The sequence below is a fragment of the Coloeus monedula genome, assembly GCF_965178545.1.
Source record: "Coloeus monedula genome assembly, chromosome: 1".
NCBI classification, from domain to species: Eukaryota; Metazoa; Chordata; class Aves; order Passeriformes; family Corvidae; genus Coloeus; species Coloeus monedula.
In genome coordinates, this window is record NC_138781.1 from 8,723,819 (window position 1) to 8,743,667 (window position 19,849).

The window sequence follows — 19,849 nt, forward strand, 5'->3', positions numbered from 1 at the left end:
AACTGCAGTGAAAAGAAATACCTGCCCTGCATGGCAAATCCATCTCTGTGGCTTCATCCATGGCTTTGGCATCTTCCTGGGAAATGGACAGTCAGACCCCTTTAGATCGCCCTGGTGCAACAGAAACCTGTGTTTCACTAATTGACCCTGCAGTAAATTATCACCCCCAGAAACAGGGCTTTATTGAGGGGTGTGAACAGTGTGCTATGCACAGATGAAATATTCTGTGTGGTTGTTTACAGTCAACAGAATAAGCCTTGCACCTCTTTGTGGAAGAACTGTACAAAACATGGCTGAAATAACAGGATTGTCGATGACAGTCAGTGGGGGATACTCTAACCCTCTGAGTAAGACTGCATCTTTCTGTTGTGTAAACTGGTCTACAAGGATGAATAAAACAACACATTCCTGCCCCATTAGCCTTGGGGAAGATTAATGCCCTCTAATCTACGCTAAATAAACTCTGAAGCATGAAGTCCCACACTTAGCTGCTTGTGAATTAATAGGGATCACCCTGAAATTGCTATTACGAAATGCAAATATTTGCAAAAGAACAATTAAAAAATATTCCTGAAGTGCAACGAAAGGCTCGTCAGTCATGTTTGTGGTATGCACAGGGACAGTCAGGAGGCAAACACTAATGAATCCCAGGGCAGAAATCTGTGGTAAAACCCCATTAGCCCATTGGCAGTGGGTGATGGCACAGCATCTCACACTGGGAAATAATTCCACCCATTAATCAGAGGGCTTGGCTTAGGATGCCCCAATTTTGATTCTTTGGACAGTTTGTTTGCACACAACTACCTGTATTTTCAGAAAGCTGCAATACATGGCTCACAGTAAATCTACTTCAAACACTTGCGGATACGGCTCAAACTGATCTCATCTGCCCTGATCTCCAATTTTGTGTTAGCTAAAGTAATAAAAGAATCCTGTTAAACCTAAATTATCAAATGAAAAAGGCAATTTTCTCATTTATACTCCATTAGTTTTTTTAGTTATTGCTAGGAAAGCTCTAAAATGCTTAGGCCATAAAATAAACATGTGGCTTAATGTACAGTATGTGTACTTAAGAGGATGATGGCATCTGCAGTAACTGCTCTGCACTGCTATAGTAATGGGATGCACAAATTAAGCAACAGCATATATCAAGTAAAGCATACAAAAATGTATGGCAAAAAGTAACAAGCCTTCTGCTTTTTTTTGTTTTGTTTTTTTTTAGTAACTCTTTAATTGCTAAAAAGAAGAAATCACCAATATCCACACCTACAACACAAAATTGCAACATGGTTGATTTTGATTGATGCTCATCACATCTGTGCCAGCAAAACTCTGTGATACTGTTATTTTTAACATTTCACTGATTAGAAGTTTATAAAAGCTCCCCTTCCCAAATTAAATTCAATTATATATTTTCAAGTGCTGAAGTTAAACAATTAGCCTAACATGGTTTCAAGCACACAACACTCATAAGATTTTGGGAAAGAAGCACCCCAGATTCTTAAGCCACAGAGATGTAAGATAGCATATGAAAAAGCATCCAAGTATTCACTTTTGAAAATGAAATTAAGAGCCTAGATCACTTAGGTACCTTCAGTAATTTTACTCTCTGGCCCTTCATTCAGACATATCAGAGTACTTTCTATCAATAATGTAAATTCCTTTAGAAGAGTACCACAACAAAACCTGTGAATTCACAGAAGCAAGATTGCATATCCAAACCATTTACAGACATATTTTAGCATTACTTTGCAACAGTAGGCATTAGGATTTTGAGAATACATGAATCTCTGAAATTCAACATTTGTGCTGCTATACCCCTTCATGCTCAGTTCAAATAGGTGTCTTTCAGAAAAATGAGTGAGCAGAGCCTCTGCAGAAAGCTGCAACAAATGCCTGGATCAGACAAACTCGATGAGAGTCATAAAATGCAGATTGGAGAGTTCTTCTTCAGCCAGGCTTTTACAGAAATACACTTTCCTGGCTAAAAAGGATGGCACAGCAGAGCTTTACAGAGGGAAATGCAAAAACATAAAGAGGAGAATCCCATTTTCTTCCTCAGTAATCCCATAAAACCAACAATCTCTTTCTATAACAGCTCTGGACAGTTACCTGACTGCTGACAGGACCTTTCCCATCACCTGAGGGGAGTCTGTGCTCTCCTTTTCTGTGCTGTCAGTGCCAGGTACATGGTCAGAGTGGTGCTCATTATGCCCTGGCTTCCCATTAATGTGACCAACTTGTTTTCTCCCCAGTTGTAACAACCGTGCAAGCCTGTTTTACTTATAGTTCAGATTTTCTTCCTCTCATGGCACAAAGCTGAAAAGTAAACAACAGTTAAGAAAACATTTGCTTGCCAAAGCCTGGCATGAGAAGGTGCAAGCTCTCCTTGCCAGAGCCTGGACCTGTGTTTGCTCACACCCACAGCACTGTTTCATGCTCTAGCTTGGCACTGTATGGGAACAATCACCATCCTCTTCAGGCCCTCACGCTTATTCAGCCTTTGAGAAGTTACAAAATATAACAGAACACTGTTTTCTGAGACTATATTGACTGCACTAATTACCCACAATATTGTATATTTGCTATTAAGAACATGAATGTGTGCTTTCAAAGTGTGACATTCAGGGCTTCGAGGATGTGGGAGGAATTACATGGATTGTTCTGTCACTTAATCCGAGGCTTTGATGTACTTTTAAAAAATTGTTTAAAACCCCAAAAAACAGAATACACATTTTAACTGTTGAACTTTCACCAGCTAAAGGAGTTGGTAAGAACCCTATCACTATGTGGTTACAACAGAAGATACACAGTTAAGGTCAGGTCACGGTTTCCAAGAACATTCACAGGGACTGAGGATGAGGAAAACGAGGGATGGATTCTGCAGGAACCTTCAGGAGACTGAGCTGCTCACTGGGGAAGGGCCTTGAGTATTGCATTCACTTCCTCTGCAACTGCTGTCAGAGCAAACTCAAACTGCTCCTGTGGAGAGAACAAACACACACCCTGAATAATAAAACAAAACACTTTCCAGAAGCAGCTGAATGTCCTCAAGACATTGTTAAAAATATGAATATGCAGGATGAACTGTACAGTGCCATGGAAAGGAACAAAATGTTCTGGGATTATTGATGTCATATAACATGTTTGACAGCATCTCGAAGCCAGAGTAATTTTAATGGAGAAAAATGTTAGTAGCAGAACCCAAGCTATTGGGACACAATGATGTATTGCTGCTGCATGGTCAGAAGGGTTTGGGAGTAGCTGATCACCAGCCATTTCCTTCTGACACAGAGATGGGAACTCAGTAACATAATTGAAATATGAAGAAAGTGAGATGCTGTAAAGCAGAGACTGGTTTTTCTCAGGACTGTTTCTAGTTGAAAGAATCTAGAATAAATATCTCCTCCCCTGATATCTATTTTATAGAACAATATCTGCTTTATTGGCTTACCTGTCATTGATCTTTTTAAGCCTCTCCTTTTAATGTCCTTTCCACACCCACAAATTACTCAATTTTGTTAAGACCACTCCTAAATAAGAAATGCTTGGGAAGGCTTTTCTCTGCTATTAATGTACGGTAACCTCAACATCAAAATGCTTAACATGCTTCTGTGCTGGGTTGGCAGAGGTGTGAAGGACACAGCCACAAACGGCGACTTCTTCTAAGTGCAAACCTAACACACTCCTGAACTGTGTAGTCCTACAGAAGGGCAAAGGAGTTTTAAATCCTCAAGGTTAACAGGTGTTATATTTTCCAAGCAAGTAATTTTTTCTTAGTAATTTAGCTTACTGAAATGTCTGACAGGGTGATTTGGAGTTGGAGACTTTTCAGTGGAAAGTTTTCTCAAAATACAGGTAAATCAAAGACACCAGAACTGTGGAGAAATTTCTGGATTTTCTGGAAGTATTCCAAGAGTGTAAGCCAGCTGGGGTCAAGAGCTGCTGAGGAATTGACTCCTAGGATGCAGGTTTGAGATGTACCCTGCAAAGCATTCCAAGATCACTGCTGGGATACTATCTGTGTCTCCCATTAGAAAATAGGTGGTCTGCACCTCCAGCCCCTCAGTTAGGGCTACCAGGGGCTGTGTGGGATGGCTACAGAATACAGCCACCCCCAAAAGTAATCACTGGGCCAATAGCATTAATGTTCCGCAGTGTTTCACTTTACTGAAGAAATCTACAGGAAGGATGAAAGAACAAACTACAGATGTACAGCTCATAGTTCAGAAAGGCAGCTGACTCTTAATTCCTGCAATCCAGTGCCAGTCTTCTCTGCCTTGTCTTATGCAGTCATCTCCCATGTGGAGATGCTTCAGAGAAGCAGTGATGGGCGCAGTGCCAGAGCAGAAAAAGCAGAACAAAACTCAGAATAATTTCTCAGCGACACTGCCATTCAAGAATTTTGCTGTCTGCTTGGTGCTGTCAAAGTGGCATCCATATACACTTGCTGGACTGCAGCCAACAGCTTTTAATCAATTCACCCTAAAGAGCAGGACTCATCATCAGTAGGCACTGAAAATGGTGTACATGACTGCCTATGGCTCCCTGCATTGTCTAAGGTCTCTGCAATTAAAGGAAATCCTGGGAATGCTGGGGGCCATCCAGGAGCATCAGTTGTATTTTAACTGGGGCACAATGAGTGTGTGAGAGAAGCTGGAGAGCAGCAGGGTCAGAGAGGGCATATACTGGACATGCTGGGGAGAACCCAACTGGGTGCTTGTACCAGCTCAAAAAGCCTAAGGAAGAGTGTCTGCCTCGCCCAAGGACTCAGCAACAGGAGGTGTGACCTTAATGACTGAGGCAAAACAATTCACAAAGTGTAATCTGCACAGCCAGAGCTCAAAACTGACTGCAGTAAAGGGGACAGTAGAGCAGACATGAGATGTGTGGGCACATGGCCTGTCAAGGATGGTGCAGCTGAGCTCTTCCCCCTCCATCCTTCTGCCTAGCACACCCAGGTGAAAGGCAGGGAGTACAGCTTCCATTGATGTGCATCACTACCCTCCCAGGAAAAGCCTTTCCACACCTTCCATACTTCTCCATGAGGACAGCTGCAGTTAGAGACAATTAATGTCATTAATTTTTAAAGGAGCTCGGTTTGTTGTTTTGTACAGCTACACTGCCATTCACATATTCTATTTGCAGATACAAGACTCTCTGGAGATGAATTTTAACATCCAGCTTTGCCTAGAAAACAGAGCTGGACAGACATTCTGTGGTGTCAGTTCACCTATAATGCAGAGGTGACAAGAATATACTTAATAAAACATAGCTATGTTTCATTAAGTCTACAGATAAAAATTCCCAGGAAAACAAAGTGAGTCCACATAGCATATATAACACAGTAAGGAATCTATCTAATATCACAGATTGTGAGAGGATATAGGAGAGAGGAAAAAAAGGAAATACATATTTTTCCCATCACAGAGAATACACTTCCTCCTTCATTACTTTTTCCTCTCACATGTGGCATATCAATTCTATTTTATGATTCCCCTGCAAAAAAAACAACAAACCCACAAACCCTCAATTATGCTTCTCAGAACTGCAGAATGTCGTTATGATAATTTCATTACAATTTATTATATACAGTGCTTTTGAATTAAAGATCCCTTCCAGAAGACAAAATGCTGCAAACAAATCCTTCCTATGCCTATTGGAAAGGTGGAGCGCTGCCTGCTGGAAACACAATAACATTGCTGAAGGAAGTTAGTGTTTATTTTGCCTAGGGATATCCTGTAATTGGCATTTCTAACCTGACTTTTAATCCATCGTTTTAAATTACTCCAAGAGTCTAATACTCCTCATTTGTATTCAGTTGGGAAAGCACAGGGGTTTGTTTAAATCCATCAGAAAAATTCTCTGGGGATCGTGCATTGCTAGCATGTAACCAGATATTTATAATTTGCAAGACATTAGCTTGAATAAGTGATTTGGGTGGTTTTGAGAAAATGACAATGATGGAAGAAGGAGCAAGAGGAGAGATAAGCAATATCCTGAGAAAATTTTTCATCCTGGATGAAAACACAGGATACATTTGTTTTCTGGAGCTCTTCCAGACAAATGTTTGGAGGGAAAAAACATGTCTTGAGGGAGATTTTCATGGAACTCAGGTAACTATTGCTGAGCTAAGTAGGAGAAATTGTTCACATAACCTCATTCTTTGGTTCTGGAGTGATGTTTTTTCTTCTGTTGAAGGCAACAAGCCATAATTCCTCTGCCTTGAGAAGGAAACTGGAACGGGAGCTCTATGGTGCCACAGAGCTGCTACATATTTTGAATGCACTTGCAGAGTAGTCCAGGACTTGCATCTTACCTCAGAGTAAATATATATAACACTGGATACTGTGTGCTATTTGCCTTTTTTCCCAGTCTGAATAATCAAAGCAGAAGAAAGACTTGTGCAATTTTATGTCTTACTTGCAGATAAAGATTAGTTAGTTTTGACTGGCTCATCTTTGTTTTTCATGCACTTACTTAATTGGCAAATAATAATTAACATTCCCCAAGCTGTTCTTCAGCAGTATTTTCCGTAGTATTAGTGGGAAATAACATGATTGGGAAGAGATTCAGGAAAAGTTATGAACCAATGACTCCTGCAGCACACATTTATTTCACCTTTGCCCCTCAGCAATTTCAACTCCCTAAACACTGCAGAATTTCCTATCAGTTTCAGCCCAGCCAAGATACAGTGCTGTCACATTGCTCTTGTTACTCAGTTTGGGACTATGACTATCATTTGATATCTTATGAGACCATAAACAGATTTATTTTGTCTCCATGGCATGAAAGTGTTTCTTAATTGTCATATTTGCAGCTCTTAATTTGCAGCAAATATCCCAGAATATCATTCCATACATCACTGGAATTGTTAATCATAGAAACTTTCATTTCTAATTTAAGGGACTACAATTGCACCATCAGCTACTATGTTTAAAAGTTTTGCATTGTGGAAAAATGTCAAAACTATTACAACTTACACAAATTAGAGAGTAAGGAATTCATCTCACCAAAGGGTAAAAATATAGTTATCATGTTATATCCATAAAGGACAAGGCATGATGCAAGCTCTTCTGTTCAAAGAAACTAAAATTTACTTGATTCCCTGCAAAACTTTATTTCTTTTAACCCCAAACTTTTGGGTTCTTTTTTCCAGAAAAAAAAAATCAAATGCAGCAGTTATATTCTCTTTAATGAGTGGAAGCTTTAAAAAAAAAAAAAAATTACATGCACTGTTAAGCACAGATACTCTAAGAAAATAATCCATAGCTCAGGATGAAAGCAAGAACATTCTTTCAAATGCACATTTTCCTTAGCAGGCTATAGATTGTTGTCTTGACTGTCCTTCATATATGGTAATCAAGATAGATGCTGGAGATGTTACAAGAAAGAACAGTAAACACCAAAGAAAGTAACCTAGATAAATCTTCAGCATAAATAAACCTCAGTTGGTAGGGAGCCAAACAGAGTAATCAGCAAGCGACCTGCGTTAAATTAGGTCATACCCTCTCTCTTCTGTCATGAAAATAACTACTGTGAAAGACCTTTAATGTATTTAAAATCCCAGTGGATTTATTGACAGTACCTTTGTCTGGACCATGCCCGGTCTCTGGTCCCTCAAGTGCTCCAGGGTAGCAGCAATATCAATCTCTTTAGCACCTGCAACAAACCACAAATTGGGCTGAGTTCAGAGCACAAGATAATCCATGCTGCATCTGTCAATCTCTTGCTATCAGGTTCCCTTTGGGCTAACAGTCCAATTGAAAATTATTACATCCATCTCTCAGCAGACTTGGCAGGCAGCTGCAATTTTTGTCTTCATATAGAAAAATAAGAGGTTTGGGTGCCTTTTACTAACATTAATTCAAGAGAAGCCAGAGAAAAACAAATTCTTAAAAATGTCTCTGCACCTAAAGCAGAATATATTTTGTGGAACTTAAGGGTCTGTCATGGCAATGCCACTGAGTGTCCCTTTGTCACTTCTAAGAGTATGCACTGAATTAAGGGCCTGAACCACATAAAGATTAATGCTGTAAAAACAAGATTTAGGTGACCTTTTGTCATCTGCAGCTGACATCCAGAAAACCTGTCTGTGGCTTCCTAGTTCAGGACCTGTCAGGCCAGCTTTGTGTGTGGTCTCTGTTTCACCTGGCCAGTCTATGGCATTTTCTTTTGGTTCTACTCCAGGTGTCAGGACACGGCTGCCCTGTAGCCATCGGCAGCACCAGGACATGAGAAATAGGCACAGCCAGCCTGACTGCTGTGGGACTGGCTCCCTGCCCCATGCACATGGAGGAGCTTTCTTTTAGTACATGAACTATGGACATCAAAGCAAGTCCTTGCCCCTCACCCCTTTCTCATAATCCACAAAGACTAGAGAACTGAAGGGGACAGGGAGATGCTGATTTCCTCCTCAGTTTCCTCCAGTGAAAGATATTTCAAGACCACCCTCCTCTTTTTCCTTAAGTGCTGAATATGATGTTTTATGAAGGGATCAAGGGGACATCAGGATTTTGGTCCTTTCTGCATGAGCTTCAAGAGTAGAAGCCTGGCTGGAAATACTTTGAGGTGAAAAGTTCACCCTCAGAATTTGGCTCTCTTGTATCTGCTCCCTTCTGCATCTTGCAAGAACATCTCATGGTACCAAAGCACCAGGCAGATGGGCAGAGGGTCATCCTAACCCAAGTTTAACTACCCCATCTCTGCTCCACTATGCCCTACTGCCCTGGTTGGCTGTTCATTCTCCTAGGGCTGATGTGGGCCCATAGCTTCAGGAGCTTGGAAAGGTGTTGACCTCAGGTCTCTCCTCTTTTGTGCATTCACTTTCATCACTGGATGGTTTATCAAGGGCATGGATTGGCTACAATTCTGGACTCTGCTCTATTTTAAAGGATACTCTGTGGTGTGCTCTGGAAAAGATTTGACAACCACTTCCCATTGCCTGGTCCTACGAATTTCCTGTGCCAGCCTGTGCCAATTTGGGACTTCCTTCTGGAGGCATTTAAATATCCCCAAATATTCACAGGGCTCTCAGTGGCCAGCTTGTGGGCCATGCACCTAAAGCATTGCTGCTGCAATGTAGCTTGTACACACCTAGAATATATACTAGTTCAGTTCCCAGGACTGAATTTGGAGACTTGTACTCAACACTTACCACTCTTCCTACAACTCTTGTAATTTGAGGGCTTGTCTACCTGTAGTTAGATTCCTATCAATGTAAACATCATGCACCTCATATACCCAACTCAACTTTATAGCTCAGCACCATCTTTTAAAAAATTCAGAAAAGGAACAAACAGTGAATGATTTCATCTGGTTTTCTTGATAAAAGATATGAAATTTTATTTAAAAATAACATCAGCCCTACAAGAATAATTGATTTGGAATATGTTCCTCAAATCAATGAAAATAATGTTCTTCAGCTGTATCAGAAATGGAATGAATTCATTCAGTAAATATAACAGTGACCACTTAGAAATGGTGTCTGACAGATAGTTTTGCTAATTACCATGGGTTGGGGCATCGTATGGCTTTTGCTCCCCACCCCTCCCTAGGATTTACAGGGATGAGCTTTGAAAAAAAATAGAAGGTTTTATTTTAAAATGAAAACCCCCCAAATCTCCTTACAACAGAGCAGAGCAATAAATACTTACGTATGCTGTAAAGTCTGATAACAGTGACAGTAATTATACCTTAGATCTGTTGCAGGTTTTGCAGTGGCAATTCATCTGGAAAGCATCAGTAAAGGTACCCTCTTCACAAACCCTGACACTGGTGTAACACAGTAGCTCTCATCAGTGTTTAATCTCACACATACATGTGCAATTAGGTGTGATTTTCCTGTTCCACCACAGCTGTGGATGGAAGCAGAGCTACGTGAGTACTGCACATGCTTTACAGGCTCACTCGTAGCCTCATTCGATAACCAGGAAATAAACGTAGCATATTCCAGTAGCATCTTGGTTCAAAGTAAGAGGAATTTTCCTTTCAGAAATTAAGATATGAGAAATATTTAAGGCACTGCCATCCATGGACAAGGTTAACCACAGTCCTGAGCTTCCAAGGTGTATGCTGCAAGGATGAACCCAGAGATCCTCCCACTGCATTGCAGGCTCAAGTACCCATGACTGTGAACATGTATGTCCCCCCACCAGTGAGGGACGATCTTTATTTGAAAATTCTATTGAAAATTTATTTCTATTGAAATTTATTTGAAAGTACTCTAGCCTCAGGACAAAAAGAGAAAAGGTTCACAAAAAGACCAGGTTACACTCTTTAATGGCTAGACAGGCTTCTGAATTTACCTTTGAAAGAGTTAATTCCTCCATTTTTGTGATACAGATTGCAGGCATTTACTAGTGAACTGATGTTTGCTTTTTTGACATGACTAATAGTATGAACAACACTTGATTAAAAATCCTAATTTAGCAAAACACCAAAGCATATGCATGCACTGGAACATAAGAACAGTACTAGTGGGCTAGTATGCTTAATGGGAAGCTTGTTCTGAAGTGTTTAGTCAGTAAAGTCCCTAAAACATCTGTTTTTACTGACTAGTGTCCCCAGCCCATGGGTTGTGATCAGCACGTCACCCAAAAGCATTTCTGATGTCCTCAGCAATAGGTAATTTTAAGGAAAAGTAGAGCAGATCAAGTCTTGTTGAGGTGCCATTGGGTTAGAGACAATCCAAAGCAGAGATGTGGATTGGTTTGCTACACCCTTTTTTCCACCTCTGAATGCTGTGGATACTACAGTGATGGGAAGGACATAAGTGCCTAGAGAGACAGATCAGTGAAACTTAGTGCTGCAAAGACAGGACACTGTTTCAGAAGAAAAACATCTAGAAACAAGAAAATTTACAGGACAAGAGATTAAATCAGTGGCATAGGAAAAAGCCAGCATGACTTGTTCTCTTGCTACATGAGTAAGCCTCTCTTCCTCCTCTGCCTCTACATGTTCTGCATCTATTCCCTTATTGTAACTAAAATAAATGGGTTTAAATATATATTGCTAGTCCCCTATTAAATCTCATTTTGTGATGAGGGCTTTTTTCTATTCAAGCTTAGGCTACTCTGCTTCTGTATTATGTAAATTCAGCTCACTACCACTGGCATGTGCAATAGTCTGCGGAAAGTTTTCTGGTGACAGTCACAGACAAAGAAAGAGTCTTTCAAGGCACAAAGGGAGGTAACCCAATCTGCCTTCACAGGTGAGAGGAGCTCAGTGTTTAAGTGCAGCGTAGACTTTCAACTCTCTGGAATTATTTTGTTGAAATCTGACACAAATTCAACACTTTCCTTGCCATGCTGAGCTTTCTCTTTAATCTGGGAGTATGACAGTATGGCATAACATTCTACAGTGCCCAATAACATTTTATTTATGCTTTTGAGCCTTTTCAGGTGGCAAAAAATACAGCATATGCTACATGACGTGGGGAGAGAGGGATATTGCATCTAAGGACATTAAGGTCAAACCATGCTCTTACTGAGATGGCTGCAAAATATCCACACACAGCTAAGGCATTTTAAATATTGCTTATCTGGAAAGCCCACATACAAGCTAAATTTGATGCAGTGGTTTAGAGCAAAAGCTGGAAGAGCTTGATCCACTGATTCCAAGGATATCCCATTATTGGAAGTGTTTTGCTTAGGCTACTGAACTATTAAGTCCAGTAATGGATGCAGACGTTACTTTATTGTCATACAACTAAGAATCTAGAGGAAGGGTTAAAAATACTAGGCTGAAGAGCAAGTGACATTTGGAAAAGAAAACAAAATATGTCAAAAAGGCAATATTTTCTATCTTTTCTTCCCACCAAAATATATCTGTCTGCTACTGGTTTCAGAAGCTAAAGAGAGGGATAAAAGAAGAAGCATTTAAACAATAAAGAACTGTCTTTTCACCTTTTGACTGTATTTTACTCTGCAGGGAATAAATTTGGGTTGTGTTTGTGACAGGCTTTTTCACAATGGATTTCATTGCTTGTTTTAAATGAACATAGGAATGTAACTTAGTGTGAGACTGAGCTAATATTGTACCAGCAGTATTGTGAGAAATGACTGTGCAATGTGCTATTTTTTTTTAAACAGAACATGCATTTGCAGTAATTCACTGTGAGCCAGATACTGCTAGCCTTCCCCTGCCCCTAGCAGCTCAGTGAGCTGGCTGAGTAAATACCTCTGAAAGCACTTCCACACCAGTGCAAGCCAGATTTTAACTTCAGTAATTAACTATCATCTTCCTAAAGGCTTGAAGCATTCACAGTGAGTGCACGGCAACCCACATCAGGAACATTAACTGGATAAACTAAAAGAAAACAAGAGAAGATGCAAGCTGAATGATATTTTGCCCCCAAGGAGAGAAGCGGTTTCTGAAGTTTAGGGTCATATCCTTCGCAACCCTCTCTCTCCCCGCAGGCATGAATGCAGGATGCACGCTGGCACTTAACAGCTGGTGCTCCTGATTAGCAGATCTCAAGGGGTTAAAATGTTTGCCCTTGGACAGTCGTGTAAGTGGAGTATCCAGCATGTCATAAAAACATGGGTAAATTCCCCCTTTTTCCTGCAATAAATAACGACCCAGCCTAATTCTGCTGCAATAGGCTCCAGGAGGTGACCAGCAGCTCACAATATTGAAAATCACTGCGAATTACCTAATGTTAGCTTTATGTCCATAATAATGAAGGCCTCCCTCTCTTCTCATTCTCCCAGACATGGCAGGGGACCTATTTTGCTAAACACAAGACACACGAGAAACACTCCGTGGAGGATGATCCCTTCCACATTGTAGCAGTACTGCTGTCACTGTGATGGCACAGAAATATGACAATGTTTGTCAAGAGGGGTAACTTCTGTAAATGTATCAGCTGGGAAGAAAAAATGAAGGCATATCATTAAAAAGTTTTTTTCAGGTTCAGCAAACTACAGAGTTTGTGCATCTGAAAATGTGCTGGGTTGGTTTTTTTTCAGTTATATGAACAATCAGCATTTGTTATATAAATGCATGAGAAGTTTTAGCTTAATTAAGGTAATCTTTGAGATTTTTATGTAATGGGCTTGAACATACACTGAAAGCAAAGTCAAAAGTTCTGTTTTATTCAGTACTAATGAAAAGTGCAGTGTAGATTCTGTGAGACTGATAGAATTTTATATTAAAGCTCTGTCTTAAAAGGAATATTTTAGATTCTAGATGCTCTGAATTTTCTGTGTATTTATAAAAATAAAATGATGCTTAAATACTTCATCAAAGCAGTTATTTGTGGGGGGTTTCTTTTTAACCCAAACTGAAGAGTTTTCTTTGTGAATGTTTCACAAATACATTTCGCTCATAAATATTAAATTAAAAAGGAGTTTTCTAGTTGGGAGCAACGTTCAGATCTACTGGTACATATCCTCAAAAAGACATGATTATAACTCTGCAGAATGGCTATAAATTTGTTACATCCTAAAGGATGGCTTAGTCATTAGGGGGCTATGTTTAGATAGATTTCAGTTCTCTTCCAGACTGAGACTTTGACTTCCTGCACCACTTTGGCTAAATCATTAAATTCACTCTATGCTTCACACCATCATTTATAAAATGAACCATTTTTTTTCCTACCTAATGAGTTGTTATGAAAGCAAGTCCACTAATGATTATAGGGTACTTGGACGCTGGAGAGGTGAAGACCTACATAGATCCTCTTATTTTTCTTCCAATGCCCTTTGCACCTTTCTCAGCCCTCTTTCTGTTCTCCTTGATCATAAAGTGATCGCAATACTGAATATATGAGGTAGGAGTCATACTGAGCAGTTGTTAAGGGGGGGTCCTTAGCACCTTCACCATTTCTCCTTAAGGGAATGATGATGATCTGTGTGGGAATAAGCATTTATCCCAACAGAAAAAAATGGAGTACTAGGGGAATACAGAAATGACCTGTCAAATGCCTTTCTTTTTGTAGCAGAATGTATTCAGCTTCATTCTAGTCAGATATTACCTGCCTAATGCATCTTTTTTAATTTATTATATTGTATAGATTTTGAATTAGGCCTTGAAGGGCAAAGAGACTTCTTAGCTCAGATTAAAAACTGGCTTGCTAAAATCTTGAAGGAAGAGTCCCCAATACAGTTCTTTATGCTGCTGTTGCTAGAAGCTGAAAAAGATCCAATTAATATTTGCAGGATGCTGCTGATCAGCAGCCTTTAGCCTGGGATCATGCATGGCTCAGTATTCCCAGGCAGCCAGGAGCGCAATGGAAGATTCATTTGCAATATTGTGAAACAGCAAAAATACACCTGAGAAAGAAAATAAGGGGAAACAACACAGTCCCAACGAGGACACCGAGCTGTCTCATCACAGTGTGTCTGTGTTTAGGAAGAATACAAGTGTTTGTCATGTTTGGGTGATGGCTGCATGACTCATGTCTAAAACTGATGCGTCATGGTCAAAGCAAACGCGTGTGCAGCGGCTTTTCACTGCCTTTCTTCCCTCCCCATGTGAAGACTGACAAAGAGGCTTTCTTGGGTTTACTACTGGATTTTCTGGCCCTTTTCTGCATTCAGCTTTGCCACAGCAAGGGAATAGACAGTGAACTATGGAGATCAAAGGACAGACAGTAAATAGATCCAGGTCTGTCAGGAGCCTAATACACAAACATACCCATCTATACTTCTGTCTGTCATAGTGTATAGAGACAGAAGTGGGCTCTCTGGGGAGTTAGGAGGGTAAATCAGCACTCATGGACTATTACACTGTCACAGCCATGCTGTTTCCAATGTCTAATGTAGCTGGACATAGCACAGATATGCTGTAGATTTGCACATCTCCTAAAGCCCTACACGCCTCCAGCTTCCCACTGACAGCTTCTAAAGGAAGGCTTGTGTAGCTGCCCCAGCGAGCGTTTGCCCCATTGAGTACTTAATGTCGCAGCAAAACATTTAATCACACCATATGAGGGGCAAACTCAATCTGATTAAAGAGAAAAGGGTCATAACTAGGGGGAGTGTAACACCACTTCTTCACTGACCATTAGTTTTAATGGCAAAATGGTAATATTTACTAACTAGCTTAGTCTCAAAGGCCCAACCTCATCTCATCTACTCCAGCCATCCTTGAAGTTCAAATTGGAGTTAGTCATCTCCTCTCCCAACAGCTAAGAGAGAGAGGGTAAGCTCTGATGGGCAATTCATTTGCCTGAGAATTATCCTCCAGAGGTGTGTATCATTCTCCTTGATGACTGAGGAGACCCAGACAACTAGGTTAGGTGAGATGCTTAACACTAGATGTTTTATATGTCTAAAGTTAGCTGGAATGAACCTGGGCTGAAAAGAGCTGAGTTTCTGCTCTTCACTTCTGGGCTCACAAATGCTAGAATCTGCTAAATCTTACAGTGTTTGAGATCTGTTTTGTGTCTGTAGCCTTCCCTATTTGCCTCACCTCCACATTTGGTGATTTTGAGGGAAATCACAAAAGAAAGGCAACATGGAATCACAGTGAAAAGATAAACCAGCAGTATAGTGTAGTGATGGCCATGGAAGTGAAAAATGTGTCGTATGAGTAACTGCTTTTTGTAAAGAAACAAGAGTATTTTCTTCCTTCAACTTTCATTGTCTAAGTGTCCACTAAATTACAAACACTTGTTAAGTATCAGAGATAAAAAAGGGAGCTGACCATCAGATAGAAACTACAAAAATAAAAGAAATTTCCATTTGTAGTTATCCAGATTGCTGCTGCTGGACGTCTGCTCTTGGGCAGGAGGATCTTTTGATGCTTTTCATGGAAAGAGAAAAGCTTTTAAAGAAAACAAAAAAGATTAATGTATTCAGGTTGGCATTTTCATTATAAGCTTATTCAGTCTTTGAGATGAACAAAATCTGTGTGCATGTGTGTGTAGTTAGGGATGGATCCAGCCTACACCTGAGTCAGTGAACTGTCTGTAATTTCAGACAAAATACGTAAGTGCTTCTGCGCACCTAACAACAACCCAAATTAAAATGTCATTACCTTTATTAAAAAGAAAACCAAACAAAACCAACTTCAACAGAAGTACCCAGTGGGCAAAGCAAGCATGTAAGTGGAGAAGGGAGTGCTTCAAGCAATAAAAGTGAAGTAATTAAAATTATTGTGACGGTCATGCACACACAGAGTATACATTACATATATGCATTACATAATGTGTTATTGTTTACACATTTTATATTAATACTTGAAGACTGCATGTAATAAATGTACAAATGTGATATGGCTTTGTCAGTACACAATCCAAAGGAAGGTGACACTGAAGATGAAAGACCTAGGCACAGCCTAATATTTTAAAAAATGATATAGGAAAATAATGCTTCTAAGTTTTACACTGATTTTAACAGCCTTGCAGGAATAGAAATTCACTGCCGACATGTCAGTTTTTAAGTTAATATCCTTGGTCAATGCAGAAAAAACTATGCAGAAACCATTCACTGTAACTGAATGTAAATGGATGCTAATTTGAGGACCAATCCTTCCTCACTTCCACTGCATGTGAGTATTGTCACATCACATTCTAAACACTATAGGAATTGTTTCTCTTTTACAATTAGATTTCCTCCACCCTCCCCAGAAGTTAAAAGTAAAATGAATATGCCTAAATTACTACAGAAGAATTGCTAAAGAAATGGAAGGTAATGAGTTCTATTCCATATGGGGTAAAATATCCCATAATCACCTACTGTCACTCTAGAAAATACCAGTGCATACATCTAGATTCAACTTACACACGCATGTGCAGACACACACACACACATACAAAGCACATACAGAGCAAGCATTATGCATGTGCTGTTACTTCCTACTAATAGGTGTTCCTCAGGATCAGCTCCCATAGAGTTTTACACAATTTGCTTCTTTTATTATCTCTTTCAGAAACTCTTGGTAAAATACCTGAAAGGCAGTTATCTCCATGTGATGAATCAAACACGAACAAACTTAGGATGTGCAAAGTTAAGATGTGCAAAAATGACATTTATGAAAACACACCTCAGTTGGCCTTAAAAAAAAATCTTGAAGTCCCCTTTGGAAAATACGCATTATCTTTCCAGGAGACACAGAAGTAGCTTGCCTACATGAATCTATTAAATTGTAAGAACTACATTTTACATTACTTTCATTTTACATTGCATGTAGGTGGTAAAGCTCTCACAAGACAGTACATGGAGTGACCTGAATAAAAGATGCAACTGTTAAGGATTCATTCTTTAACAGAGTTTTTCCTTAAAAGTGACTAAACTGGCCCAGCTATAGAAACTGTGGAATAACTACACTTCAGCTACCAAATTGTACCCTTTACAGCCAAAAAGACTACCACTGGTCAATTGAACACTTTGCTGCATGAGATTAGCTACTGAAAAAGAAACGGTTTTACTCTCTGTATATAAACTTCCTTTTGCAAACATGTGCCTAGCTGCTTTCAAACTGGTAGCATAGTACTTCTGTGACCCAGCTTTTTCACTTTTCCATATCCTAACCTACCCATTGTGTGAAAAAATGCCGCTCGAATTCCTTATCTGCTTGTCTCCTCCTTAGTTTCAGTCAATGACCTCTTGTTTTCAAATTAGTCACTATCTCAAGCTGCTTATTGACATCAATACATTTCTTTCAGGGTCTTCTAGCGCTCTGTGGGGACCCCCCTCGTGCCCCCTCTCCCAAGGAACAGCCCATGTCCGATCAGTCTTTCTTCACAATTCATTTCCCCAAACCCTGGATAATTAGGATTGCTTTCTACCATACTTCCCTACTCCCAATTTGCTTCCAATAAAATCCTCAGAATAGCAAACAACTCAAGAAATATGGCTCTTTTATGGTAATCCCTGGCCACTAAATTAAGTAAAAAAGAAAAAAAGATAAAGAAATTTTATCAATAACATGTTTGCTTTTTGCTTGAAATCTTTACATGCCATAAAGGAAACCATCTAAAAATGCAGACCATACAGCATACAGTGGGAAACATCAACCAAGAACAACTTCCCCAAGGTCATTAATCCATTTCAGAACAGAAGCTTGTAGAACATGCTACATTTTTATGTTCTTCTTATGAACTATTAATTGATGACTCCATACTGGCAATAACATGTGAAAAGCTTTAAAGTATCATATGTGTTTTTCAAAGGAAATAAACACTGTTTTAAACAGCTTTTTCTGAATAGTGAGAGTTCTCTGCTCATCTCAGGCTGGACCATGAAAAACTATCCTATACATTCCCTATACACTTCTGCATGTAGCTGGGGGCCCAGCTCTCATTGTGATTAATTATCTGCTGGGAAAGGCTGCAAGAACGAGCACTATTTGCCTAATTGTGTTTCCAGGGTAACTCATTACATAAAAGTTACAATACATAAATGCAGCTCATTTGAAAAACTGGCCTTATAACATACAATATGTTTACATGGGCACGAGGAACTTCCTTTGGAAATTGAAATAGCAGCATTTCAGATTTACATGGTCGGCATTACTGCTGTTGAGAACTGAGGCAGTCTTGTGGCTAGCACAGCAGTAAACAAAGCAAACCTCAATATTTTGGCTCTACATTTTTTTTCTGTGTTCCTAGAGATAATAATATGTCTCACTCAAATCTCAAAGACCAGCCGTGTGATTAATTCAAACTTAGACCCTGAAAACAACTATACTTTTTAGTCCTGAATTTTTCTGCTGTAAATTTTTCTCCAGAATACCATCTGTTCCTAATCCCACTTTTTGACCCTCTTACCATTAACTACCTCTAAAAAAAAAGAAAAAAGAAATCTCCCATTTACATTATACATTCTCTCAACCTCTGTATGAAATGTAGTATGTTAAATTTTATTTTCATTGGAGAAGCTGGATCCTAGGCTGAGGAAATATTCCCTCATTCACCAAAAAGCATGTCAGAAATAGTCACCTCTAGACTTGTATCAGCACAAACGAACAGTAGAATTTTCTCAGACTTTGCATAAGGACTCAAAAATAAGCAGATTGAATCCATTTTAACATGAATATGGGCAAGCATTTCCTTTCATAAAATCCTTTCAGAGAGGAGCTAACCCCACAACTTCATTATGATTGTTAAATCCACACAGCAGATAAGCAAAACCTCAGCAAGGGTTCAGATTAGCCCAAATCATTTGATCACGATGAGTCAGAAGGCGAATTAAGGAATCTTTTGTTTTGCCTTAAAATGTCACGGTATAAACTGCATCTGCTCAGGAGCTGACTCACAAGACCCTCAGACAATAGGGTAGCAGGGGCAAGGAAAGGACTTGGGGAGATAACCTCCACAGCCAGCCCAGGCCAGAGTGTGTGTGCTCATCAATTATAATCCAAGCTTTTGAATGCAAGAGAATAAACCGTTGGTTCGGCTTTGCTAAATCGAATCTTTTTTGCTGGGTTTTAGAATTTGGAAATCAATACTTTAAAAGGATTTTAAAATTCATATTTGCCTTCCCTTTGACTCATCTTGTTTCAGCTAGTTCAAACACAAGAAAATGAATGGTCAGCAAACCCTAAGCAGCTGCTGGCTGGATTAATATCTAAAAATCAAACTATTATCTACACTATCCAAGCCTCTCAGTTCAGAAAAATGAAAGTGGGAAGACTCATAATCTCATTTTTTTCTTTTTTTTTTTTTTAATTTTTTTTTTTTTTTTTTTTTTTTGGGGTGTGTGTGTGACAAGAACACTCAATAAAAATGTCTTGCAATATATCACACTTTTAGTCACTACAAGAAGCCTGCGGGAAAGACATGAAATGAGAAAATTCTCAATTTTTCTCTAGATTGCACAAAAAGAAAAAAAACTGATCAGCTGAGCATTATTGTGAGTTTAGGGTGAGGAAAGAATATCAAGGAAATGAAATCTAAATC

General features: G+C 39.4%; 1 protein-coding gene across 1 annotated transcript in view; it reads right to left on the reverse strand.

The window, feature by feature from the left end:
- Positions 1–2,910: 2,910 nt before the first annotated feature.
- Positions 2,911–19,849, reverse strand: part of PTPRN2 (protein tyrosine phosphatase receptor type N2) — a gene marked incomplete at both ends in the record, with an annotated part of 647,832 nt that continues 630,893 nt past the window's right edge. The window contains 2 exons of the mRNA XM_082298956.1: positions 2,911–2,982; positions 7,589–7,662. Coding sequence (XP_082155082.1) covers positions 2,911–2,982; positions 7,589–7,662 — 146 coding nt within the window. The remainder of the gene's footprint in view (positions 2,983–7,588; positions 7,663–19,849) is intronic.